Consider the following 27,644-nt stretch of genomic DNA (forward strand, 5'->3'; position numbering starts at 1 on the left):
ACAGGTCAACTCCGCGGGTCGGAGCCGTTTGAGCAGCGCCAGGTGGGCGCACAGGCTCAGGTGCTTCCCTTGCGGCCCCGGCGGCCACAGGAGCGGACCGAGGAGGGTAAGGGCGCGGGCCGGGGGGGATCTGGAGGCTGAAGAGGAGAGGAGTGAAGCGGGGAGCCCCCGAGGGTGGTAATCAGCGAGGGTGCAAGAAGCTCCTCCTGGGGGACAGCCATCCGGGAGAGCTCTGGACGCTGGGTGCTGGGGGTCCCCGCCCCTCCGACCCGGCTGCCCTCACTCCTCTCGAGTCACAGGAGCCTGCAGGTTCTGGTCACCTTCCCTCCCACACCCCGTGCTCCCAGTCGGTCTGGTCCTGATCCACCAGTCTCTTGGAGGCTGGGCCAGGGAGACCTCCACAGGGTTCACAGCTGGCTGGCTGGGAAGTACATTCTGGGCTGGAATGGCAGGAGGTGGGCTTTCTGATAAGAAGGGTGGGCAGGGAATTCATAATTATTGATCACAGACTAGGCGGCCGATCCCTGAAATGCACGGTTTTATTTTCTCCTTGCCCGGAGCAGGACATTCTTGCCCGGGTTGGGATACCATGCTCAAGGTCACAGGGTCCCTTCCACCTTCCTGCAACGCGTTCAGGGTTTATCACAATGTCTGGAACCACAGAGGGGTGTTCTCGGGTTTTCAGACCCTGCGCTTCCCCCTCTCACATCTTTACCTCGCTGGGCTGTGCTTTTCTGATGAGAAATGGAAGAGGAGGGGAGAGAGGGTTCTGGGGGAGAACCCTGGGCCCGAGCTGGTACGCAGCATGGGACGGAGGGAGTGTTGGGCTCCTTGCTGCACCAGGCACTGGGGACAGGGGTGAGTGAAAAGTGCATGGTCTCCCCCCAGCGTCATAGTGGGGGGATCGCTGGCAGACACCAACACAGCCAGCCTGGGGTCCTGGGGTCCTCCTCCCTACTCTGCTTGTCCTCATCATCCACGTGCCTCAGCTCCCCCGAGGTTGGCCCCAGTGTGCCTCGATAGATAGCGATAGCATTGCCCAGGTGGGATGACGCCGTGGTAGGGGGCGGGGTGGGTTCCTGGGAGATCTGCCTCATTTGAAGGCAAGTAAGTCCAGATTTTACATTCTGGAAAATCCGCAAGGACGTAAGGAAGAGAGAAGGAAGCCCGGCTGGGTGCCACACAGAGGCCATCAATCCCTGGCACAAACACTGGGGGCTGCCCCAGGGACCACGAGGAAGAGGAAAGTGTTCTCGTGTTTATATTACGTGGAGTCCGGCGTGGAGGGAAAGCAGCCACCCCCCCTCTTGCCTCCCCACTAAGCTCCCACCCTGAGCTCCACCCCAAACTTGGAAAACACACTTTCTCATGAGTCAGGGAGGTTCTTTCTAGGAATCACTTTACTCACTGTCGTTGCACAAGAGGAGTTTTTCTCATTGGTGAAGGTTCCGATCTGACCGTGCCGGGGTGTGGGAGACAGTTGCAGTTTCGACGCTCCCAGCCAGCACGCCTCCAGCCCTATGTTTCTTGTGTTTGAGACTCACTGCAGAGTCCCGCATGCCCCTGGGTCTCTAGGTTCCCACGGGTGGGGGACCGCATCCCCCAACTCCCAGAGGCCAGGGTTCCTGCCTGCCCCCTACCCCCCTCGGAGGCCCCCTTTGCAGACAGACAGCGCCGCCTGGGGAAGCCCAGCTAGTGGCACTTGTCTCACCAAGCGAGGAGAGACCTCCTGAGACCCCCAAGGCTGACCTCCCTATTCATCTTCGGGTTCTGCCGGCTGGTGAAAAAGAGCCCGCTCTGGGCCCCTGAATGAGCTGTCTTCCCGTCACCAGGCCAGCCTTTAAATGTCCCCTCTGTCTGCCTCCAGATAGAAAACAATGCCTCTGTTCTCGCTCCTGGCTTGGTCTTGGGAGGCACCGGGAAGGAAAGCAAGCTGTTTCGAATATGGTCTGGGCTAAAGAGGCTATTTTGTGTCCTTGGAGTTTCCTCATGCTCTTAGGCCTCCTTGTATGTCCAAAGAGCTGGCTTTTTCAGCAATTGTCTTTTAACAAAGGTAGAGACAGGCAGCTGGTGACAGTAGGGACCCAGGAGCCGCCCTGTGGCCCCACAACGATGTGCGGGCAGAGGCCAGAAGGGACCCACTGGTTCTTCTTCACAAGACTGTATGTTTTTGCCCATGGAGAAAGAACACATTAGGGCCACCGCCTGCAAGTTGGACTTCTCTTCCCACCCTCTGTGGTCTGAGCCGTTTCTTCTACCTCTCCTGGCTACAGTCTCCAAACCGTTAGAAAGAGCAGAAAATCCTGTTTTCTACGAGTCTGATTCGGGTGGAGCCGTTCTGGGCCTACGAGTGGGTTGGGGTGGTGCTGTCTTGGAGGAACAATGTATGTGGATACAAAGAGATCAAGGGGTTACCCTTCCCACCCTCACCCCTTCGCCTCTGCCTCAGCTGCTCCAAGGCCAAAGGCCACCTCGGGCATGTGCTCCTGGGCTGTCACACGGCCCTTGGCCCTATAGCTCAGGGGCCAGCCAGCCAGGGCCCACTGGTCCGGTTCCTTGCAGCCTTGGAGGTGAGGGGAGGCAGAATAGACATGTGTCTGGTCATAATGTTCATCCAGGGGAGATTGTGAAAAATACACACTATGGGCCCCGCCCCAGACACATGGTCAGCATTTGCGAGAGGAGGCCTGGGAATCTCCATATTGTGAACGAACATACCAGTTTTGAGACAGGCTGGCTGAGCGATTAAGAACCCTCACTTTAAGTTGGTAGTTCTTAACCTTGGCTGCATGCTGGAATTATCCTGGGGAGTTTGAAAAATTCCACGGAGAGATTCTGATTTCATTAGTCTGCTGTTTAACCTGAGCATTGTGATTTTATAACCCCCCCCCCCCAGAGCTTCTACGTATGTAGCCAAGGTTAAGGATCATCACTTTAGAGCCGGATGGACCTGGCTCTGCCTCAGTTTAAGAGCTGTGACCTTTGACAAGGTGTTTAAGCTCACTGAGCATTGGCTTCTTCATATGCAGAACAAGGATTGTATCTGAAGGGCCATGGGAGGCATGCAGTGAGGGCACCTGCAGACTACTGCTCACAGTGCCAAGGACCCCACAGGTGGCTATATAATCTAGATGCAAGTCCTTTTTAAGATACGATTTACAGATATTTTCTCCAAGTCTGTGGCTTGTCTTTTCATTTTCTTAATGTTACGGATTTAGGGTTTTTTTTTTGGCTTTTTTTAGAGAGAGAGAGAAAGAGCATGAGCGTTCGACCTGGGGGTGGGAGGGGCAGAGACAGAATCTGAAACAGGCTCCAACGCCCAGTGTGGAGCCCAACATGAGAATTGATCTCACAACCCGAAGATCATGACCTGAGCCAAAACCAAGAGTCAGACGCTTAACTGACTGAGCTGCCCAGGAGCCCCAGTGTTATTTTCTGAGGTGCAGAGTTTTTTAATTCAAACGAAGTCCCATTTATCATTGTTTTTTGCTTTATGGACCATGCTTCTGATGCCTTATCTAAGAAATCTGCCCTATCAGGTTCACAAAGATTTCCCTCTGTGTTCTTCCCCCTTAGTGTTATGGTTTTAGCTCTTACATTGATGCCTGTGATCCACTTTGCATTAGTGTGTGTGTGGTGTGAGGTAGGGGGTCCATGGTCATTCTGTCCCATGTGAACGTCCAGTTGGACTATTTGTTGAAGAGACCATCATTTCTCTATTGAGCTGCCTTAGTACCTTTTTCAAAAATAAGTTGGCCATAAATATAAAGGTTTATTTCTGAACTCTCAATGTTGTTCCATTGATATTTATGTCTGTCCTTATGCCGGTACTGCACCTTCTTGATTATGCTGCTTCAAGTAAATGTCTGCTGAATGAGTAAGTGAAAGAATGGAAACTGTAAGAACAAATACAAAGCATGAAGTCTGGCATTCACAAAACCTATGAATTCCTACAAAGTCTATGTAATTAGATTTAAAAAATAGACTCATTTTGGGTTCCCCCGGAGGGCCTCCTTAGACAAAAACTCCAATACAACGTTGCTTGGGAAAATGAGTTATCCTCTAGCATCTCTGTTGCATTTTTCATCTGTTTCCTAAGTTTGGACATTTTTCTGTGGGTTTTACTTAAAGCAGGACACATGTCCTCCAAGTACGTTCCCACCAGGTCCCCCTTTCATTCAAAGGTAGCAACACTTGCTCACAGGCAAGAAGCTAAACTCTGGGTGACCAAAGACCTTCAGTCATAAAACAAACCACAGCAAGGCTCTTGTATGGCTGTCTTCCCTACAGCTCCCACCAGCTCATCCAAGGGCTCCCTGCAGGCCCAAGAGCCTCACTGACCTGAGGGCCGAGCCCTGGGGAGCTTGCCATCACAGACACACTTTCTGAGAGTTAGGAGTGGCCAGCAAATGGGCAGCTCTGCTCACCTCACCTCCATAGTGCAATGTCATAGACAGACCTCATCAGCCAGTCATGGAAGTCACCGAGGAGCTCTCAGACCCCACAGAGTCTCCTGATGTGACAGGGGACAGTGCAGAGAAGAGCAATTTATGGGAACTGCCTAAGATTTCCAGTTAGCATCCGTGAGAGAAGCCTTCCCTGCATTACATACAAATGCTGGCTCTGTGGCCAACTGTCAGAGCCTTGCGTTTCAGCAGCTCAGCAGCTCAGTGTGTCAGGTGCGGGAGTGACCCGGTGACCCAGCCATGGTCAAGCAGCTGGTGAGTGGCAGGGCCAGGACTTGAAGTCAGCGTTCAGCCCAGCCTGCCTGCCAATTCCCCACTGTGCCGTCGTGACCAGTCATTTAAAGGCCCGTTGGGAAATGGTGTGGCTCTCTCCCCTTCCCAGGTGGACTCCCAGCCCCATCATGGTTAGAGTGATGTAGAGGGAGGAGGCTCTACATGGGGGGAGTGGTGGAGGGTAGAGTCCCATACCTAGAACTCCAGGAAGGGGTGGCCTTGTGGACAATCAGGTGGTTGGGAGGGAGAGTTTCCAGAGACGCCTGGGCTCTCAAATCTCTGTGCTGTATGACCAGGTCTAGTGCGTGCAACGTAATCGCTTCAGTATTTCGTCCTGCCTCCCAATGAACATATTAACTCAGTAAACACTATCATTTGGTGAGTAAGAGCTATGGAGTCGGTCAGAGTGGCTGCACCCCTTATTAGCTATGTGGTCCCAGGCAGGGCACTCAGGGCATCTCTAAGTATGAGATTCCTTCAAAGTAAAGTGAAGATTTTATCATCCACCTCAGAGGGCAATCCCAAGAACTGAACAAAATAACCCATGTAGTCATTACCCAATAAATGATTTTTTAAAAATGCAGATGCGGCTTCTGAACTTACCCCCTTGAACCCCTTCCCTCAACCAGACTGGGAACCTGGAGCCACCCCTGGTGATGCCCATGGGGATGGGGAAGCAGCCACGTGGGGCCCCTTACTGTACCCCCTCCCTCTGCCCCCCACAGCAGCCGGTACCATGGAGATCGTGTACGTGTACGTCAAGAAGCGAAGCGAGTTTGGGAAGCAATGCAACTTCTCAGACCGCCAGGCCGAGCTGAACATCGACATCCCGCCCAACCCCGAGCTGGCCGAGCAGTTTGTGGAAAGGAACCCCGTGGACAAGGGCATCCAGTGCTCCACTAGCATGTCTGAGCACGAGGTGGGTCCCTGCCCTGGGGCCCAGGCCAGTGAGCATGTAGCCTGGCAGGGTGGCGGGGCAGGGTGGTAAGTGGGACTGGGTGACTCCATCAGGGTGACTGGGAGCCAGTTAGAGTGGCCCAATGCAGATGCTGGAAGTATGAGGCCAGAATTCCAGAATTGCCCCATGACCCACCGCGGTGCCCAGGGGCAGGAAAAGACCCCAGACCAGCCATTCCCTGGGCCAGGTGAACATGAAGCAAGATGTTCTCTCTCCTGTGGGCTCTGGTCTCACCCCTAAGACTCTTGCTAGAGGCGTCTTAGGCATGTGGTACAGCTGGGAGAGGTATCCTGAGGGAGGAGGGATTCAGATCTATAGGCACCTGCCCAGCATGTGAAAAGGAAAGGGTACCATGGAAAGTTCTGGTCAGAGGGGCCTCCATGATACCAGAGTGGAGCGTCATGTTGAAGTTTGAGCTCCTGTCCATCTAAAGCGGGTGTGTGAGCCACCTCGCACAATGCCAGGCATCGCTGAGAAAAAACTAGCTTGAAGGAGGGAACCCACTTTGTCATGTCCCACATCAACCCAGTGAAAGTCACACTTGACTGTGGGTGGTTCCAGTAACTCATGGTTCAAACACTGAGTTTCCTGGTTTCCCAGGGCTAAATGCTGTCACAGAGACCGGGGTGACATTGTCCACGGAGTAGCCAACTAAGCAGGATGGCCTTAGGTTAGGGTCTCCTGTCGGCGGGTCCACCCCGTGAAGACTCACTGCTTTTGTGAGCCCTGGCTTAGAAAGGAAAGGAGGAGGGGAGCGACTGCTTAATGGGTTTGGGGTCTCCACTTGGGGTGATGAGAAAATTCTGGATCTAAAGGGGGTGATGGTGACACAACCTTGAGAAGGCCCCTAATGCCACAGAATCATTTTTTTTAAATGGTTAAAATGCTAAATTTATATGTATTTCCCCACAATTTAAAAAATGGGAGGAGAAAAATAGAAAGGAGGCAAAGCAACAAGTTTACGGGGTAAACTACATCTGTATCCACCATCCTCCCTGCCCCCAGAGAACGGGGAGAAAGTTGCGGATTCCCAACTTTCCAAGTTTCAATTCCTGTGACTTTGTATACGATAAAGCAGAACAGGCTCATTCACTTCTTTTTCTTTGGGATCGCACAGAACAGACGGGTGGGCTCCCCTGGTCCATTAGATAAAGTCGGGACTGGATTTTCCACGGCCAGTGGCCTCAGCCGCAAAGCTGCTGGCTCCATAGGATGGCACTTTCGTGGCTACCTATGACCACCTGAGGACCAGAAAGATCCTTGCTGAAACCTGACAGCATTGTGGCTTTGGCCACATGGGTCCATCCCCGAGAGTCCAGGGCTTGGGGTCGATGGGCCCGGGATCCTGGTTGGTGGAAGGGACACCAGGGGCAGGCATGTTCTCAGCCGTGGCTCTTTGTTTAGGCCAACACAGAGCGGTTTGAGATGGAGACCCGGGGGATTAACCACGTTGAGGGGGGCTGGCCCAAGGATGTGAACCCCCTAGAGCTGGAGCAGACCATCCGGTTCCGGAAGAAGGTGGAGAAGGACGAGAACTACATCAACACCATCATGCAGCTCGGCTCGGTAAGGCTCCCGTGGGTCCAGCCATCACTGGGGCTCCCCACCTGCATGCGAAGCCCTGGCCGTGCCTGGCGCTGTGCTCGGCTCCCGTGGCTACTCAGGGAAAGAACACAGACTGCCTTCAGGAACCTTCCAGACTGAAGCAGGCAGACCAGTCCGCAATAGCAGGCCAAAGGGAAAGGCGGGAAGGTACAAAGGCTGGATGGGCTTCAAGAGGAGTCCAACAAGTGCTCCCTTTGAGCAAAGAGGACCCCAAAGAACCCCACCCAGCAGCCACCTGCCAAGAGGGATCATTCATTCATTCCTTCAACACTTTTGGACTGGGCTTCAAGCCTCTGCCAGGCACAGCAGAGACTCCAAAAATGAATTGTAATAATAATAATAATAATAATAATAATAATAATAATAATAATTGCAAAAACTCACATACATCCTGCCCCAAAGAGTGTGTAATCCCCTGGAGGCCAAAGACAAGGACCAAGATATCACCATATAATATAGAAAGACATGCTGGAAGATGAGGGATGACTGGCTATTCTGTTCCATAAGGAGGGAGATTTGATTTCCTGCTGAAGGGATTGGGGAGAGCTTCCTGGAAGAGGAGACACTTGAGCTTGGGCTTTTCCTTGTTGGACATCTGGAAAAATGGAGAGGGCCCTCTGGGTGCCAGCCAGGAGATAGCTGCTGCATATGGAGGGATCATCCTGTTTCGTTGCTGTCTCCCAAAGAGCCTTTTCAGACCTTTTTTTCCAAATCGCCTCCCCCATGAAATTTTAATGCCATTCCTATATTGCTTATGTCCTCTATATATGTCTGTGCTTTATACTAAAAAGTCCTATTATTTGACCTGCCCCCCCCCAAACCAGTGTTTACCCCGTGGGAGGTGATGTCACCACCACTGAGAATACATGGGCTGGAAGGAAGGGGAAAGACCACTGGCTATGTCTTGTCCCTCCCAGACTCCTCGCGTCCCACTCAGGCTGCAGGGACGTCCTCTTCCTGCTAAGATGCTCTGCATGTGTCCTCCTCAGATCATGGAGCACTGCATCAAGCAGAATAATGCCATCGACATCTACCAGGAGTATTTTGACGACGAGGATGCAGTAGAAGTGACAGAGGAGGCCCCTTCAGCTAAAACCATCAATGTTTTCAGGTACCTCTCCAGCTAGGCAGGTGTCTGGCCAATCTCTGTCATCCCTACAGGGTGGGTGCTTCCAGAGGTCACCACTCCTTGCCGACCACTCCATGCCGTGGGTACGATGCCCTCTGCGCTCTGAGCTCGGTAAGGAGCAGAGCGATGGAACACCCAGCATCCAACTGGTCCCTACCTTGGGGGCAGGTCTGGTTGAGGAAGAACGAGGACTGACTCCAGAGAAAGACTAAGGGAATCTGCAGAGCTCTGTGTAAGGCGGGTCGATCCCTGCAGGGCAGAATGAGTACAAAATATGGGACATCCGTGAGCCAACAGCACTGTGGGCAGACGGGACCCTTGTCCCACACTCACGGGAGTGTACCTGATAATAAGCTCCAAGGACAGCAGTGTGACACCAGGACCATCCCATAGATAACGTGAGTGTGGAATCACTGCGTGAGTGGACATTCACTGCAGCAGGGGGTGTGCTAGCCAGAGACTGGAAGCAAGCTAAATCCCTCGGTAGGGGACTGCTTCCAGCAATCTGAAGGAGGCGGGTGACGGGCACTGGGGAGGGCACTTGATGGGATGAGCACTGGGTGTTATACTACATGTTGGCAAATCGAACTTCAATAAAAACAAAAAAACAAAACAAAAAAGGAATGAAGGAGGCAGCCCCTTCCCTGACAAGATTTACTTTGTGAAACCAAACCAGAACAAACACGGTGCAGAACAGTACATAGGGTAGCACTTTCTGTTTTGGGGTTGTTTTTTTTTTTTTTGCTTGAAAATATATATATATATATATATATATATAAATATATAAAATATATATAATATGTAAATATATATATAAATATATATAAATATATATTTATATATATATATCCCTGTGATTTTGGAAGTGGCTAGCCTCAAATACCAATTCTGGAGAGATTCGTTGTGCTACTGTGACCCCCTGAGGGTCCTGGGGAGCACCTGACCCAGTCCCAGCACAACTGGGAAGGACCCTTTTGTGATCCAGGGCTGAGTCTCCATGTGCAGAGTGGGGCCAAGGGTGGCCAGGAGAAGGGGGCCAGGGCAGGGCGCGGGCTGTCCTGCTGGGGTCTGACCTTCCATAGGGATACCTTAGCAGGACGGTGGGTTGGAAATTGTCCCATCCAGCCTCAACAGTTGACAGATGAGGGGGTGACCACCCCCAGGAGGGGACAGCGCTCAGGACACACAGTGGAGGAAGGAACTCTGGTCACCTGCACTCCTCTTATTATAACAATGCTCCCGGGGAGGAGTGAAGTGGAGGAACCACAGAGTGAGAAAGCTGTGTGGCTCCCCACTTTCCTTCGTTCCTTCTGATTACTTCAAGGGCAAAGTCTCAGTGTAGGCCTTTGCTACTTCTTGCCCTTTCTCCTTCCTCCCCCTCTTTTTTTAAATTAAGAGTTTATTTTTAAGAGCAGCTTTAGGCCTATAGCAAAACTGATTAGAAAGTACAGAGAGTTAAAAAAAAAAAGTACAGAGAGTTGCCCCACACCCCCTCCACCCTGCACCCCCACAACTTCCCCACCATCAACACCCCGCCCCAGGGTGGGGCCTCTGTCACCCTCATGAACCAGCGTTCAGGTGCTTAGTACCATAACTTGGGTGGCTTATAAACAAAAGTTTCTTTTTCACAGTTCCAGAGGCTGGAAGTCTCAGAACAGGGTGGTCGGGTTCTGTGTTGGGTGAAGACCCACTTCCCGGTTCGCAGACTGCCATTTTCTTGCTGCGAACTCACATGGCGGAAAGGGAGAGGGAGTTCTCTAGAGCCCCTTTGTCAGGTTCTAATCCCAACCTGAAGGGCTCAGGGCCTCATCACCACTCATAGCCACCCCCCTAATACCATCATGGAGATTAGGTTTCAACATTTGAATCTGAGGGACATGACCTATAGCCTATGGCACCCCAAAGTCCATAGTTTACATTAGGGCCCCCTCCTTGTGTTGCACATTCTGTGAGTCTTGACAAATGTATCATACAGAATAGTTTCACTGCCCTAAAATCCTGTGGTCCACCCACAGGATATATTCATCCCTCCCTACCCTCAAGCCCTTGGCCAACGCTTGATCTCTTTACTGTCTCCATGGTTTTGCGTTTTCCGGAATGTCACATAGTTGGAATCATACAGTTTATGGCCTTTTACAGACTGGTTTCCCGCACTTAGTGATGTGTGTTATATTTCCACCATATGTTTTCATGGCTTTATAGCTCATTTCTTTTTAATGCTGAATAATATTCCCTTGTCTGGATGGACTCCAGCTTATTTATCCGTTCACCTGCTGAAGGATGTCTCGGTTGGTTCCAAGTCTGGGCAAATATGAGTAAAGCTGCAGGAAACATTCACATGTAATATTTTGTGTGGACAAAAGTTTGCAGCTCTTTTGGGTAAATAGCCAGGAGCAATATTTCCGGATTCTCCACTTCCCCTTTTATTTCAATAGCAATGAGAAATCAGCCCTCAGACCCGAAACTTAAAGCAAATGAAAATATCGGACTAGAACTTAATATTCTTTTATTTCCATGGGTTTAGTGTTTATCAATGCCTTTTATCTATGGCCGGTGAAAGTGGGTTTTTGATTAAAGGAGTCCCTAAACTTTGTTCGTTTTGTTTGTTTGTTTGTTAAAGAGTTTTTTTTTTAAGATTTATTTATTTATGATAGACATAGAGAGAGAGAGAGAGAGAGGCAGAGACACAGGAGGAGGTAGAAGCAGGCTCCATGCAGGGAGCCCGACGTGGGACTCGATTCTGGGTCTCCAGGATCGCGCCCTGGGCCAAAGGCAGGCACTAAACTGCTGAGCCACCCAGGGATCCCCCTAAACTTTGTTCTTAAAATAAATTTTCTATGGGGTGCCTGGGTGGTTTTGTCGGTTGAATGTCCAACTCGATTTTAGCTCAGGTCATGATCTCAGAGTCCTGACATCAAGCCCTGCGTAGGACTCTGCACTGGGATTCTCTCCCTCTCCCTCTGCTCCCTCCCCTGCTGTCTCTCAATCTAAAAAGAAAAAAAAAAGTCTTTCAAAAAGAAATAATTGATTAAATAAGAGGTGTGGGGAGCCTTTCACTCCACTCCAGTCTTCTGCCCTCTTGCCCTCCGGTAAAGGGATCCCCAGGAGATCAAGCGGTCAGCCACGCATCTCTCCTGGCACCCAGATGGCAACAGGAAGTTGGCTGTGGCATATTCTTGCTTGAATTTTCAACGAGCACCTGAAGGCATGAGCCACGAATCGTACATCTGGGACCTAGGTGAGAAGCTAAGGGGTTCAGGTGGCTGGGAAAGCTGAGGGGGCAGGGCAGAGACCAGCATAACACCGGAGTGGGAGGTAGAAGCTACAGGCCGGGGACTCTTACAGGGCTGGTCCCTCATAGGGAGGGGCCAGGGACCCCAGAAAGCCCGTCATCCCTTCGCTGTCCAGGTTCAGGAGCAGCCAAACCAGAGTCACGTCAGAAGCAGGAAACTCCCTTCATTTCCAGATCCTTGATCAGGGCATTCAAGACCAGACCCCCCCAAAATCCCAATTCAGAGAGACTCACCTCTGTCCCACCTTTCCTGCCATTTGTCCTTAACCCACGGCCAGTAGGGGCAGTGTGTCCACTAATAAGGGTCTGCTAATAAGGTCTCTAAGGGACAGACAGACCCTTATTGACAGAAAAACTGACTCTGAGAGCAAGTGCCTGGTGGGTAGCCAGCGACGGTGGGCTACACACTGTCAGCCGTCCCTTCTCTGTCACCATTTCGAAAAGAAACATTAGGTCTTATTAGTAGGTGTTGGTGCCAAACTCAGAACGGAGCACATGACACTCTGGACCAGCCCAACAGATGCTTACAGCAACCCTGGGGGTGGACCCTACCATTAGCCCCACTATACAGACCAAGAAACTGTTTGGAGAAGTCAAGGAGAGTTGGCTTTGTGTTAAAAAAAAAAAAAAAAAAAAACAACCAAACAACCAAACAAAAAAACTTATGGTCATACCTGGTTTCCTACCAAACCTGCAGAATGGACACACACACGCACACACACTCCTGATTACCAGAAATAAAACTACTAGAAGAGTCCCTACGGTCAGGAGTGCCAGATTCTGGCCACCAGGGCCTAGAACTTGCAGCCTGGAGAAAGACAGGAGGGGCTTCCACTTCCCCGCCATCTGCCGCTTCCCAACTCCCACCTCTAGAAGGATTGGGCTGTTTGACCCTGTCCTTTTCTTTCTAGAGCTGGTGGGACCATTTTGTTTGTTTGCTTGTTTTATAGAAAATCCCAATAAGCCTGAAATTGTCTTGAAGCCGTCTTCTCCTCTTGTCACCTTGGAGTACAACCCCAAAGATTCTCACGTGCTTTTGGGAGGCTGCTACAACGGGCAGCTCGGTAAGGAGGGGCCCCGGGCTTCACTGGGAGCCAGCCCAGCCCCCGCTGCTGTCCACCAGGGCCCACATACCTGCCCAGGGCCACCCTCGGGGCACAGAGGGAGGTGGGAACTTGCCACAGGGGATGGACTCCAGACCTCCGGGTGAGTCGTGTTTTGCTCATAGCTCAGCAGTAGTTGTAATAGTTCTAGTTGTCTCTAGCGGCAATAGTTCAAGTAAGTCTAAAACCAGTTCAGAACAAAAGTTTTAAGAAAATGATAGGTCGGGGATCCCTGGGTGGCTCAGTGGTTGAGCGTCTGCCTCGGGCTCAAGGCGTGATCCCAGAGTTCCAGGATCAAATTCCCACATCGGGCTCCTGGCAGGAAGCCTGCTTCTCCCTCTGCCTGTGTCTTTGCCTCTCTATGTGTGTCTCTCGTGAATAAATAAATAAAATCTTTTTTAAAAAAGAAAAAGAAAATTGCCCTCTTTACCTAATATAAAGTGGCAACTTTGGAAATCAGACATTCATACCTGCACAGGGTTTGTTTTCATTGCTGTAGTTTGTTGTACTTGTTCATTTCTTCAGTAAATTTTCTGAACCAATTCTATGACGTCTGTACTCTATCGTGTGTGGCCGCCACAGTCTGCTTGGTTTGCTTAGTGGCTGGGCAGAGATTTCCTTTAGCACCTGCAGCCAATTAGTCTCTTTGCTAAGAGCTTGTGTGCAGCTGGCAATTGCCAGCCGTTCCTGAGCCTCTGCACAGAGCCTCAGGGTCAGCCAGCAGTAGGAGCTGAGGACCTCCTCGGTTCTTTCCTGAATGTGTGCACAGAACCGGGCACACACACAGCCCTACCCGGGCATATGGCCTTCCAGGTCTCTAGGAATGTGTTGGAGCTTTTCAAAACCCTGACAGACATTTTGTTCTCCAGGCTTGCCTTTTTTTTTTTTTTCAGGCTTGCCTTTCAAGCTTTGTGGTTAGTTTGCTGTTTGCCTATCTGCTATCCACTACTTCAGAAAGCTGCAAAGTTAATCAGTTGCCTGTAATTGTCATTATTTCCAACAGTTGCCTCCATAATAAGACTTTTTTTCACTTGGCAAGTTCCAAATCAGGTCGAATACAACTTTCAGGGGAACCACCAGACAGGTCAGATAGGAGACTGGAGACTCTGAATGAGCTCTGGCTGCTTTTCCCCTCCTGTGGCTGCCAGGTTACAGATTTTCACCAGGAAGGCAGAATGTTATTTTTTCAAGGCTACCGTGGAACTTGGAGAGTGTGGGGTCTTAACTAGGGAAAGTTAAAAATGCCACAAAACTCACTGTCCTTAGTAGCATTCAGCTTTCTCCTGAACACTCTCTGGATGGCTGTAACACTTTACCTAACTTGTTCCGAAAAAGCTGACCGGTGATTGTTGCCAGTTTTCTCATTGCTTTTATGCTTTTATGGAGGAGATTTTCAGAGATCCTTAGTCTACTGGTTTTGTTGATAGAACACCTAGAAAACTGGGTTTTAGATGCATAGGGGTCTTGGAAGGAAGCTGCCCATGTGGGTTCTGTCTGGCCCCCAAGTAGCAGACACTCCGCCTCCGTGGCCACACCCCAGGCCTGACTTGACCTTGGACCTGAAAATAGCCCTCTACCCTTCTCCCTTCACATATTCTCTGCCTTCCCTTCTCTCCCTCCCAGAGTAGGAACAGGATGGCAGAGAATCTTCTTAGACACTCTTCTGAGGCCTCTGACCCTCTCTCTCAGACCTGCCACCTCCTCCCCAGGAACAGACATAGCTTCCACAAGTCTCCCTGCCAAATTTACCTATGTGCCAGGGCTTTAGAAGATGAGTGGAGCCACTGTGCCATGATTTATTCATGAGTCTTGCCTCGCTCTTTATTCATAACCCCTTTCAAGGCTTTTCACGCCAGCTCAGAGTGGCCCTGACTCTGGGGCTCTGCTGCCTGTGGGAGGGGCTGATGGAGGGCCCACCCCCAAGTGCTATTCTGCTTAGGGAAAACCCCTATCTGGGCCAGGCAGGTCCAGGGGCCAATGCCTTGGACTTTGAGTCCATAAATCAAAACATGGGTCACTTTTTTTTTTTTTTTTTTTTTTTTTTACAAAACTGGCTTTCCTAGAAATAGCTCTGTGTAACAGAGTGGATCCTTGCTGCACACTCATGGCAAAATGAAAACAAAATCTGTCAAGACAGAAACTGGATACATTCCGAGGCTTTCTTGGTAAAGCAGAAGAGGTGAAGTCTTAGTAATGGATCTGAATAAAGGGTCTGTGAGCTGCATTCCCATCTCCCACCAGAGGCAGCCAAGGTGCAGAGGACAAAAGGGAAGGAGAAATTGGCCTCAACGTTCTTCTTTTCAGGAGGCTTTCCCTGGGGTGGAGACACTCTTCTCTCTGGCTGACCCCCCCACCCCTATCCTAGACTCATCCTTGGTCCGTGCTCCTTCGTACTCCTTCCAGGGTGCTTGCCCTGACCATCCCAGCACGAGCTCTACTTGCCGGTCCCTCCTCCTGCCTCTCAAGGAGAGGGGGACAGTCTTATTCCCAGAGGCTTCCCGAGGGCCTGGTGTGACGCTCAACCATGGTATGAGCTCAATGGAATGAGTGAAGCTTGCATAGAGATTGTGTGGGAACTTCGGGGGTTGGTAGGAAACTCAGGCAGGTTTGGATCGAGTCCTGATTCTAAAAAACCACGTACCTGCCAAACCAAGAGAAGCAGCATCCTTCCATGCTGTACTCCCTGCACCAGGGAAGGGAGCCTGGACTTCTGTTGACCTTCCTCTCATTACCTCACCCTGCTAGCCTGTTGGGACACCCGGAAGGGCAGCCTGGTGGCGGAGCTGTCCACCATTGAGTTCAGCCATCGAGACCCTGTGTATGGCAGCATCTGGCTGCAGTCGAAGACCGGCACTGAATGCTTCTCAGCATCCACAGATGGGCAGGTACCTACAGCGACTATAGGGGGCGGGAATGTGGGGAGCAGTGATACCTCCCTGGTTCCCCTTCAGAATTCCCAGGGGAAATATTTCCTTTTGCATTTTATTTTAAAATTGAAGAGTAGTAGGGGTGCCTGGGTGGTTCAGTCAGCTAAATCTGCCTTTGGCTCAGGTCATGATCTGGGATCCTGCTCAGTGGGGAGTCTGCTTCTCCCTCTCCCTCTGCTGCCCCCCCTGCTTGTTCTCTCTTGCTCTGTCAAATAAACATTCTTTTTTTAAAAATTTTTATTTACTTACGTATTCATGAGACACACACACACACACAGAGAGAGAGAGAGAGAGAGAGAGAGAGAGAGGCAGAGGCAGAGGGAGAAGCAGGTTCCATGCAGGGAGCCCGATGTGGGACTTGACCCCAGGATTCCAGGATCACGCCCTGAGCTGAAGGCAGATGCTTTAACCGCTGAGCCACCCAGGCATCCCTCTCTCTGTCAAATAAATAAATAACATCTTTTAAAAAAAAAATTGAGGAGGGCAGCCCCGGTGGCGCAGCGGTTTAGTGCCGCCTGCAGCCTGGGGTGTGATCCTGGAGACCTGGGATCGAGTCCTACATCGGGCTTCCTGCATGGAGCCTGCTTCCTCCTCTGCCTGTGTCTCTGCCTCTCTCTCTCTCTCTGAATAAATAAATAAATAAATCTTTAAAAAAATAAAATTGAGTAAGTGCACATAGAACAAAATCCAAAAGGTACCAAAGGGCAGACAGGAAAACACCTTCCTCCCTCCTCTGCCCACAAGCCTCCCAACCCCCTCCCCACAGGCGCCCAGCTGCCTCAGTTTCTTACAGCTGCCTTCAGAGATAGTCTCTGTATATAAGAGTGAATATATCTGTCTTCTTCACTCTCTTTCTGCACACCTTACACATAGGCAAATATCTGCACTTGATATTTTTCACTTAGTATATCTTGAAAATGTCCTATTTCATAAAGCAGTGCCCCATGCCTGTTAAGAACTGCATTAGGGGGACACCTGGGTGGCTCATTTGGTTAAGTGTCCAACTCTTGATCTTTGTTCAGGTCTTTTTTTATTTTTTTATTTTTATTTTTTATTTAAGATTTTTTATTTATTATGACGGACACAGAGAGAGAGAAAGAATGGCAGAGACACAGGCAGAGGAAGAAGCAGGCTCCATGCAGGGAGCCCGACGTGGGACTCTATCCCTGGGCCCCAGGACCACACCCCTACTGAAGGTGGCACTAAACTGCTAGGCCACCCGGGCTGCCCTTTGTTCAGGTCTTGATCTTAGAGTAGTGAGTTTGAGCCCTGCGTGTGGCTCCACACTGGGCATGGAGCCTACTCAAAAGAAAAAAAAAGAACTGCATCGGGTATACCATAATTTATTTAAGTGGATTTCAATATGTTGTCATCATAGGAATAACATAGCAAAGCGTATATTTGTATATAGGTTTTTGCACACATGCAAAGGCACACTGATGGTATGTGGTGGGATTTCTGGATCAAAGCATACAGGCCGGGACGCCTGGGTGGCTCAGCGGTTGAGCATCTGCCTTCAGCTCAGGGTATGATCCTGGAGTGCCGGGATCAAGTCCCGCATGGGGCCCCCTGCATGGAGCCTGCTTCTCCCTCTGCCTGTGTCTCTGCCTCTCTCTCTCTGTGTCTCTCATGAATAAATAAATAAAATCTTAAGAAAAAAAACATACAGGGTTTACAACATTGCTATGTATTGCCATATTGTGGGGATGCTCTAAGAATTCAGATTCCAGAGCCCACATTTGGCCATTTTGATGCAGTAGGTCTGGAGTGAGGCCCCCGCATCTGGATTTTATGAAGCTTGCCCATAACCCTGATGATCAGCCAGGGGGAGACCGTGGGCCGGAGTGGTGGTTCTTCAAAGTGCATTTTGTCCTGTAGGTCGCAGGGTGCCTCTAACACCCACCCCTTTGGCCCCAGTGACTGGCCCCAGGAAGGTGGCGGAGGTAGGAAAGGCAAAAGCCAGGGCAATTGAGGGACCTCTGGTCTCACAGTGGCCCCGTCCTCCCATCAGGTCATGTGGTGGGATATCCGAAAGATGAGCGAACCCACCGAGGTGGTGATCCTGGACATTACCAGGAAGGAGCAGTTGGAGAGTGCCTTGGGAGCCATCTCCCTGGAGTTTGAGTCTACCTTGGTGAGTGTCCCCAGCTCTCCCTTCCAGGACTTTCCATCCCTGGGGCAGCTAAAGCCGAGGCCAGGCCAGGACTACTGTGTGCACCGGGCAGCTGCTCCACGGAGGGCTGGTCCCAGTGTGGTCATCCTGGACCTGCGTGGTCGTTCCAAGGACTTTCCAGCAGGGGACAGCAGAGCTCCTCACGGAAAGAAGCCAATCGGTCTCAGTTGCACAAAGTCACTGCCTGGCTAGTGGCTGCAATGGGCAGAAGGCAGGTTTGGAAGGCAGGTTTTCACTGAGGACTGGATTCCAGAAAGGCCCCATTCTGGGGGAAGAGCCCTGCCGGAGACCAACACGGAGCGGCCAGGCCCTGCTTCTGCCTCGTGGGGGTTACTTCACTTTCTGGGGGGAAAGAAGAGACGTTAGGGAGGGAAATGAGGTCAGAGGAGGCTCCTTGGAAAACAGAGCACAGGCACAGTTATGGCATTTAGCAAAAAGGAGGAACCATAAAGAAATATCAAAGTTGACCAGTAACGTGAATGTGTCAAAAGACAGAAGCTTCTAGAAGCAGCAAATGAAGACTCTCTCCAAAGCAAGAAATTGACTTTTCCAGATGAGTCTTGTCTTGGGCTGATTCCTGGTTTATGTTTTGCTGAAGCCTAGACCTGGCTCCCCCTTGGGGGTTATCCCTTGTTTGCTTTCAGGTCACGTGACGTCACTCCCAGGCCCTTGGGTGGTAGAGGTGCTCTGGCCTCACCCCTGCCCTGACAGTCCTCACCTGAGGCTGGGGAACCCGTGAGGGTGAAGTGGGGTGGAAGACAATTTAGCTGACCCCCACCCCTGGGCGTCATAGTGAAGGGAGAGATGATGCAGAGAAGCATCCTGTCCTGAAATCAGGGATGTCTAGAGCAGGTGCTGGATGTGGTGCCCAGGCCCCCGCTAGGCCCCAGCTCTCCCACGCCTGTGACAGCGCAGGCTGTGGGCCGGACACTAACAACTGTCTTGCACGATGAGCTTGTGTAATCACACACCACTCATCCATAAATGGATGAGTCTTAGTGTGGTAAGTCATGCGCTCTAGAACACGGTGCTCCCGGGGCTCAGGCCCAGGGCTTGGAGTCAAGGCCCAGGCTCACCATGCCGACCCTGCCAAGAAGTCTGAGGCTGGTGGCACTGGGGCCACCTGGATCTGGGTGCTTCTCCCTGTTATGAGCTCGTAGGAGCCCCGCCGTGTACTTCATCACTCACTCTCCTGGGCCTTTCAAACTATCTCCTCATTTTCCTTTGACCTCCAGCCTGTAGTCCAGTTGTTGTTTTTTTTAAGATTTTATTTATTAGAGAGAGAGAGTGAGAGTATGAGCAGAGGGAAGAGGCAGAGAGAGGAGCAGAGTCCCCACTGAGCAGAGAGCCTGATGCTGGGATCATGACATGAGCTGAAGGCGGACGCTTAACCAACTGAGTCACCCAGGTGCCCCTTTTTTTAAGATGTTATTTATTTATTTGAGAGAAACAGAGTGCACACGTGAGCAGAGGGAGAGGCAGAGGGAAAGGGAGAGAGAGAATCTCAAGTAGATCCCCCACTAAGTGTGAAGCCCAACACCTTGCTGGATGGGTATCATAACCCTGAGATCATGACCTGAGCTAAAATCAAGTGTTGGATGCTTGACTGACTGAGCTCCCAGGTGCTCCTGTTCTTCCTTTTTTTCCTTAAAGATATTATTTTATTCATGAGAAACACAGAAAGAGAGAGAGAGAGAGAGAGAGAGAGAGAGGGAGAGACACAGGCAAAGGGAGAAGCAGGCTCCATGCAGGGAGCCCGACGCGGGACTCATCCTGGGTCTTCAGGATCACGCCCTGGACTGAAGGCGGGGCTAAACCACTGAGCCACCCAGGTGTCCCTGTTCTTCCTTTTCAAAACCATAAATTTCCTTCCTTTTTAAAGCCGACTGGTGTTCCACTGTAGGTACAGACCACATTTTGTGCAGCCATCCACGTCACTTGGGTTGGAACTTTTCCGTGTTCGCTGCTGTGAGTAACGGTGCTATGGCCATGGGGATGCAGTGTAGCCCAGGTCTGCAGGGAGTAGCTGGGGGCTGGCGGAGGGCCCTTCCAGCCTCATGTTTTACACTATTTATTCTTTCAAGTCATTCACTTATCTGTGAACAGACACTCAGGATCTTTATGACAAAAGGCCTAGTGGACACAATGATGCTACATGCAGAGGTGTTCCTCGTGTCGCTGCTAATGAGTCTCTCCAGGGCCTAGAAGAGTCGAGAGGGCTCCCTTAAGATAGGGCCCTTGGGGCACCTGGTGGCTCAGCAGTTGAGCATCTGCCTTTGACTCAGGGCATGATCCCGGGGTCCCGGGATCAAGTCCCACATTGGGCTCCCCGCAGGGAGCCTGCTCCTCCCTCTGCCCGTGGCTCTGCTTCTCTCTGTCTGTTTCTCATGAATAAAGAAATAAAATCTTGAGAAAAAAAAATGGGGCCCTGGAGCAGGGTGCTAGTGGAGGGTGGGATCTGATGGGGGGACAGGTGGGGCCGGCTCCTCAGGAGAAGCTGGAGAACAGCCTGAGCAGAGGCCTTCACCAAAAGCCCTCCCAGCACCTCTGGACCCCAACACCCCGACCCCAGCAGGCCGCTCGCCAGGACAATGAAGCCTAGAGCTGACGATTCATGGTGTCTTCCACTCCTGTGTCACCCCCTCCACAGCCAACCAAGTTCATGGTGGGCACCGAGCAGGGTATTGTCATCTCCTGCAACCGCAAGGCCAAGACGTCAGCCGAGAAGATTGTGTGCACCTTCTCAGGCCACCATGGCCCCATCTATGCCCTCCAGAGAAATCCGTTCTACCCAAAGAACTTCCTGACAGTCGGTGACTGGACTGCCCGCATCTGGTCAGAGGACAGCCGGGAGTCATCCATCATGTGGACCAAGTAAGAGGGAGGGGGAGAGGGACAGAGGGGGCCCCAGAATGCCCTGAGCCTCCATGTGTAAAATGGAGAGAACGCCCCTCCACACGCGCCTGAGCTTGTGCTAGGAGTGTCCTAATGCAGCCACTTCCTGAAGGAGTGTGCCTCAAACAGCCTGGGCTGGCAATAATTACAGCCTTGGGGTAATTTTCATGCTCCTCTTGTCTGCATCAGGGGACAGAACCAAGAGGAAGCAAGGCCACTTGCTCCTGGTCCCTCAGCTGGTAAGGAGCTGAGGTGGGGTCTGAACCCAGGAAGCTTGGATTAAGAATCTGGGCACCTCATCAGGACAGCTCGGTGGGTCTCCTCTCCAGTGACGGTGGGCATGTAGGAGCAGAGAGGGACAGAGCGGTGAGCTCTGTAGGTGGATCAGAGGAGCCTGCGGGCTCCCCCAGTCTGCTCAGAGGAGAGGCCAAGGGGGGTGCCGTGAGACGGATCCTCAGGGTGGTCCCACTGCCCCTGGGTGAGCCGGGGAGAGCCACATCCCCAGAGATGCTTCAATGACGCAGAGCCAAGAGACCAGAGCAGAGGCATGAGGTGGAGGGACAGGTGCCCTTTAGCCTTCATTTGTGTGAATCTGGGGTTCCTTTCCAGCTGACGCACAGACTCCTGCAGTGCTGGTGCTGCTGTGGACCCGGATGGGCATCTTCTTATCCAGGGGTTCGCAGATCTGGTTGCATTAGGATCTCCTGGGAAGGATTTTTTTTTAAGGAAGTTTTTTTTTTTTTTTAAGATTTTATTTATTTATTCACAAGAGGCAGAGAGAGAGAGGCAGAGACACAGGCAGAGGGAGAAGCAGTCTCCATGCAGGGAGCCCGATGTGGGACTCGATCCCCGGATCCCAGGATCATGCCCTGGGCCAAAGGCAGACAGTCAACCGCTGAGGCACCCAGGCGTCCCCTTTTTTTAAGTCCAGATTCCAGGGCTGCTGTATTAGATCTTGCATTTGACCCAGGAATGGGCATGCTAAGGATTTCCCCGGGGGGCTTTAGGATTCAGCCTGTCTTTGCTTTTGGAGCAGAAATCCGGTCCAATCTCCCCATTCTACAGGGTGGAGGGAGAGGTCCAGAGGTAGCACTCTGTTCCCGGTCCCATAGTGAGTTGGAGGGCACCACACCACCTGCCCAGGTTCTGACTCTCCCATCTCATACATAGCTATAGACTCATCTCATCTCACATATAGACTCTTTCATTTCATGTGCAGATACAGATGTTCACCCATTTTACTGAGGTGTCACTGACATGGAAAAGGCTGCACATCCTTAGTGCGCACAGCTCTCCGAGTGTGGGGATAAGTGGCACCTGTGAAACCATCACCACCATCAAAGCCATAAACATACCCATCACCTCTCTCCTACCCCCTTTATTATAAGTATTCTTGGGAGGGAGGGAGGGGGGGAGGGGGTAAGAGCACTCAGCAGGAAACCTACCCTCTTAAATTTTAGTATTTGGTACAGCGTCATTAGCTAGAGGCACTACCAGATCACACTAGGTCTCCAGAACTTATTTATCTTGCATAAATTAAAGTTTGGACCCTTCGACCATCACCTTCCTATTTTCCCCCTCCCCCCCCCCCCAGCCCCTGGCAACCAGCGCTCTACTCTCTGCTGCTGTGAGTTTGACTTTTTAAGACTCCACATATAAGTGAGATCATGTCATATGTGTCTTTCTGGGTCTGGCTCATTTCACTTAGCACAACGTCCTCCAGGTCCATCCACGTTGCTGCCAATAGCAAGATCTCCTTTTTTTTTTTTTTTTAAGATTTTTATTTATTTATTCATGAGAGACAGAGAGAGAGAGAGAGAGAGAGAGAGAGAGAAGAGAGAGGGAGGGAGAGGCAGAGACACAGGCAGAGGGAGAAGAGAAGCAGGCTCCGTGCAGGGAGCCCGACGTGGGACTCTATCCCAGGTCTCCAGGATCATGCCCTGGGCCGAAGGCGGTGCTAAACCTCTGAGCCACCCGGGCTGCCCAGGGTCTCCTTTTTTTAAGGCTGAATAATATCCTATTGAATTTCCAGACTACATTTCCTTTATTCATTCACCTGCTGATAGTCATTTAGGTTGTTGTTTCCATTTCTTGGCTGTTGTGATAATGATGCAATGAACCTGAGAGTGCAGGCATTGAGATTCTGATTTTAATTTCTTTGAGATTTGATTTTTATCCAATTTCTTTGGATAAATACCAAAGAAATTTATCCAATTTCTGTTTTCTGTTTTTTTTTTTTTTAATTTCTTTGGATGAATACCCAGAAGTGAGATTGCTGGATCGTAGGGTAGTTCTATGTTTTGTATTTTCAGGCACCTCCACACTGTTTTCCACAGTGGCCGCACCAGTTTGCATTCCCACCAACCCTGCACGAGGATTCTCTTTCCTCCGCATCCTCAGGAACACTGTTTCTTGTCTTTTTGATCATGGCCATTCTAAGAGGTGTGAGGAGCTATCTCTGTGTGTGTGCTTTTGTTTTTCTTCTCTTTAATCTCTTTCTGGTTTTGATTTGCATTTGCCTGATGACGAGTGATGGTGAGCACCTTTCATGAACCTATTGGTCATCTATATGTCTTCTTTGGAGAAATACCTGTTCAAGTCCATCGCCCATTTTTTGATCAGGTTATTTGCTTTCTCGCTATTGAGTTTTTTGGTAGGAGTTCCTTATACATTTTGAATAGTAACCCTTTCTCACATATAAGACTTGCAAATATTTTCTCCCATTCCATAGGTTGCTTTTTCATTTTTCGTACCCCACTTGTTTATTTTTGCCTTTATTGCTTGTGCTCCTGGCGTTATATCCAGAAAATGGTTGCCAAAGCCAATGTCAAGAAGCTTTTCCCTATGTTTTCTTCTAGGAGGTTTATGGTTGCAGGTCTTAGGTTTAAATCTTTAACTCATTTCGAGTTGATATTTTATATATGGTGTAAGATAGGGATCTGATTGCATTCCCCACCACAGAAATCATCAAAAAATCTAGATCCTACCCAGTAGGAAGTATAGCACTCTTCTAATGTCAATATTGGGAACTTTTCTGGGCACACTCTTCCTCTGACTCCTTTCAGTGAGTCCCACGGCTGGAAGACTGGGCCCAGATCCAGCAACATGAGCCTGTTCCCTGGAGTTAGCTGTGGAGAAACACCAGTGGCTAGCCCCTGGGCAGGACCAGAGACTTTTTTTGTTTTGTTTTGTTTGTGTTTTTTTAAGATTGATTTATTGATTTGAAAGAGAGAGAGCACAAGCTGGGAGAGGGGCAAAGGAAGAGGGAGGAGCAGGCTCCCTGCCAAACAGAGGCCAATTCAAGGCTCGATCCCAGGACTGTGGGATCATGACCTGAGCCAAAATCAAGAGTCAGATGCTTAACTGACTGCACAACCCAGGTGCCTCAGCACCAGAACCTTTAAAATGCCCCCTATGAACTGCTGGTGAGTGAGGTTGGCATAACTAGAAGTCAGACACAAGAAAGAACTTCCTACCCAGCAATGAGACCCTAGAGTCCAGGGGGCCTGGATGAGTAGAGCTGTGGCTTAGCGGCCTCTCTGTCCCTCCCAGTCACAGCGGTCCTGACCCCAGGATCCCCACAGGTACCACATGGCTTACCTCACCGATGGTGCCTGGAGCCCAGTGAGGCCAGCAGTTTTCTTCACCACCAAGATGGATGGGACCCTGGACATCTGGGACTTTGTGTTCAAGCAGTGTGAACCTGCCCTCAGTCTGAAGGTCATGTATACCCCACTCCCCATACAGCCAGGCCCTCAAGCCCTAGAGGCTCAACAAAATCACTTGGGAGAAACTTAAAAAGAAAAGAGAGGCAGAAAGCCTGACCTATCCTTTCAGCAGCCCTGGGATGGGCTCCTGGCAGCTGACCCTTCTGTCCTCAGCTAATGTCATGTTTGCAGAGCTAAAGCTGAGCCCTGCTGCCTTGCACCATGGAAGGGTGTGGGGTTTGGGAAACTGCAGGATGGACATGGGGCTGGGGACTGAGGGGTGGAGTGGAGGAGGGCAGGGGGCAAAGTGTCTTGACAGCCATTCTCAGAGCCTGAGTTTCATTTTATGAGTCAGGGGAGTCCCTGAGGGTGTTTGAACACAGAGCTTGGCTAAGTGCGCCCCTTCCCGGGGCCAGATCATCAGCTGAGAGTCTCTCCTCCTCAACCAGGTCTGTCTGGCCCCTCCAACAGGTGTGTGACGAGGCCCTATTCTGCCTCCGGGTGCAGGACAACGGGTGTTTCATCGCCTGCGGTTCCCAGCTGGGCACCACCACGCTGCTGGAAGTCTCCAATGGGCTGTGCACACTCCAGAGGAACGAGAAGAACACAGCTTCCTCTGTACGTGCCCCGGGCTGACCTGGCCCCCGGAGCAGAGCAGGCTAGCCGGAGAAAACTGTCGGGCTCCCCTCTCACCGCCTGGGAAATGCGGGGACCTCTGGGGAGGCCGCGAGGTGTCCTAAATGAGCATGGAGGTGGGGTCAGGAGTGTCTGAACCAGCCCTGGCTTGCCCACACAGTAGCCCACGCAGTAGCCTACGTAGTAGCAGAGCCACCCTGGGCCAGTCACCTCTCCCCTCCCAGCTGGTCACTGTCCAAGTGGTTGATAGGACAGTGCGTCTAGCTTCACAGATGACATTTCTTTGCAATAGAACCTGTCAAAGGCTCAGAGATGCTGTTAGAGAAAACAGAGGGAAGGCGGGGACCCTGGGGAAGAGGGCTAGGAGGCTGAGATTGGGTACCACCCTCCCACCCCACCTCTGGGGGCCCCCCTGCGGTGGGGCCTCCCCAGCACTGTGCACACATACTGTGGAGCTGAAAGCCAACACCCTGGCTCTGCTGGGACTGTGGGCCCGGCCCCCAGCAGGAGCAGGTGTCCCCGGGGTCCAGGGCCCCACATGCACAGCCACCAGCTGTGTTCTGGGAACCCCTCGGAACTGCGTGACTCAGTGGCTCCGCTCTTGCCTCCGCACCTCAGTGTCCCTCCTTTCTTGCCTTCGGGGATGAGTGGAGTCCCGAGCTGGGAGCCGGCCACCACCTTCTTCTCACGGGGCCCCCTGTCACCGTGTCCCCCAGATATTTGAGCGGGAGACCCGGCGGGAGAAGATTCTGGAGGCCAGGCACCGGGAGATGCGGCTGAAGGAGAAAGGCAAGGTGGAGGGCAAGGAGGACGACCAGAGGGAGGAGGAGCCCATCCTCACCCTGGAGGAGCTGGTCACCAAGGCCGAGGAGGAGTTCTTTGACATCATCTTCACGGAGCTGAAGAAGAAGGAGGTGGAAGCCATGAAGAAGTCAAAGCCTGTAGGTCCCGAGTGGGGCCGGGAGGAGGGATGCGGAGGAGGGACGGGGACACAGGGGGGAGCGGTGGGGAGGAGAGGTGGGGGCAATGGGGGAGGGGCGGGGACACTGGGAGCGGGGGAGGAGCCCCGGGCCTGGGTGCCCCCAGCTGGGCTCGCTGACCTCCTGGATCACCTCGGGCAAGTGGCCTCAGCAGTTGGACCTTAACTTGTCCACCCGGCAAATGGGAGGCATTATTCCCTTCCTCCTGAGAAATCCTGTCTCCAGGTGGGCTGCAGGCTGCTGGAGGGCAAGAGCCAAGCTCCACACTTCCCATGGCCCTCCTTCCCTCTCCGGGCCAGTCCCGGGGACACGCATGTGTCCGCCAGATGGAGGCCCCAGGGCCCAGTGAGCCTGAGGCCCAGGCAGGAGGGCCTGGGAAGGTGGAGGTGTGGTGGCCGGACCGCCGACCCCGCCTGGTGTCCGGGTGCGATTCATGCTGAGCTCATCCATCCGTGCCCCCCTCACCGCTAGGACTAGGGGAGCACTTTCTGCCTGAGAAAGTGGGGCTGGGTCCTTATACCCATTATTTCTAATCCGGGTCACAGCCTGCGAGGAATCACGTCCACTTTACAGGGGAGGAGGCCAAGGAGACTCAGGAGGAACTAGCCCAAGGTCACCCAGGCAGCAAGGCGACAGAAGTAGAACGTGTACCCGAGTCTGTCATGTGCCCTAGGCCGTTGCTGCCGTCCACACCCGCTGGCTCTGAGCAGCTCCCAGGCCCACAGAGTGGGTAACAGTCTCTGATTCTGCACTGTTTCTGCCGAAACAGGATCTGAAGGCAGACGAAGAGGTGGAAGGAGAGGACCAAGGGGAGGAAGAAGCTGCCCATGTCGAGACTCCGACCTAGAAGGGTCAGGTCAGCCGTGCCCGCGGCCCCACTCGCTCCGTGCCTCCGTCTCCCACCTCCTGGCCCTGCACTGGCTTTGCACATGGGCCCTGAGCACCTCCCTTAAAGTGTCAGCGGAGGGAGGGCTGGGGTAGCAGGGGGACCCTGACCCGACCCGACACCCCACAAAGGGCTGGCCCCCACTGACTCACTGAAGCCAGTCCCAAGGGACCCCTTGGAGGGAGGGAGGAGGCAAGGCTCATGCCCGAGCTGGGGACCGCTCCTCTCAGCCAGCCGAGCACACCCTGGGCCTTTAAGCCAGGCCCCGTGTGTTCCCTTGAGTTCAGCCTCCCCACAGCTTTTCGGATAATCATTTTCCTTCAATGCTTGCAGAGCCTCCAGGCGGGCTAGCCTCAGCCGTGGTGGGGCCTCCGAAAGACCCGTGCGCGGGACAAAGGGGCTTCTCCTTCTCCCTTCCTGACCCCCCCACCCACAAAAAACTGGGAAACACAGTCCGTCCACTTCTAAAATGTCCCTCACCACCCCTCCCCTCCCGGGCACGTTTACCTCTGAGAGGAGATGCGCCAACAAGTTTGATTATTCTTGGATGCCTGCAAGCTGTCTACTATCTTAATTCTTACAAAATTAAATTAATAATAATGGTGCATCCTGTG

At 51.9% G+C, this 27,644-nt stretch overlaps 1 protein-coding gene across 1 annotated transcript; it reads left to right on the plus strand.

The window, feature by feature from the left end:
* Nucleotides 1-32: 32 nt before the first annotated feature.
* DNAI2 (dynein axonemal intermediate chain 2) lies at nt 33-27,549 on the plus strand. The gene is made up of 13 exons (XM_055328922.1): nt 33-106; nt 5,468-5,658; nt 7,102-7,263; nt 8,292-8,413; nt 11,527-11,669; nt 12,674-12,787; nt 15,572-15,711; nt 17,765-17,887; nt 20,577-20,800; nt 24,406-24,541; nt 25,000-25,146; nt 25,881-26,105; nt 26,914-27,549. The coding sequence occupies exons 2-13, from the start codon at nt 5,476-5,478 to the stop codon at nt 26,989-26,991; spliced, it is 1,797 nt and encodes a 598-aa protein (XP_055184897.1). The 5' UTR covers nt 33-106; nt 5,468-5,475; the 3' UTR covers nt 26,992-27,549.
* Nucleotides 27,550-27,644: the final 95 nt, after the last annotated feature.

This window comes from Nyctereutes procyonoides, unplaced genomic scaffold (assembly GCF_905146905.1).
Source record: "Nyctereutes procyonoides isolate TBG_1078 unplaced genomic scaffold, NYPRO_anot_genome, whole genome shotgun sequence".
Classification (NCBI taxonomy): Eukaryota; Metazoa; Chordata; class Mammalia; order Carnivora; family Canidae; genus Nyctereutes; species Nyctereutes procyonoides.

What these genes read in the sequence shown, in the direction of transcription:
- DNAI2 (XM_055328922.1), top strand. Translation starts at nt 5,476, where the DNA reads ATGGAGATCGTGTACGTGTACGTCAAGAAGCGAAGCGAGTTTGGGAAG. An exon ending in TGGAGTTTGAGTCTACCTTG is followed by an intron (nt 17,888 to 20,576) that starts GTGAGTGTCCCC and finishes CCCCCTCCACAG; the next exon opens with CCAACCAAGTTCATGGTGGG. An exon ending in AGAAGAACACAGCTTCCTCT is followed by an intron (nt 25,147 to 25,880) that starts GTACGTGCCCCG and finishes CGTGTCCCCCAG; the next exon opens with ATATTTGAGCGGGAGACCCG.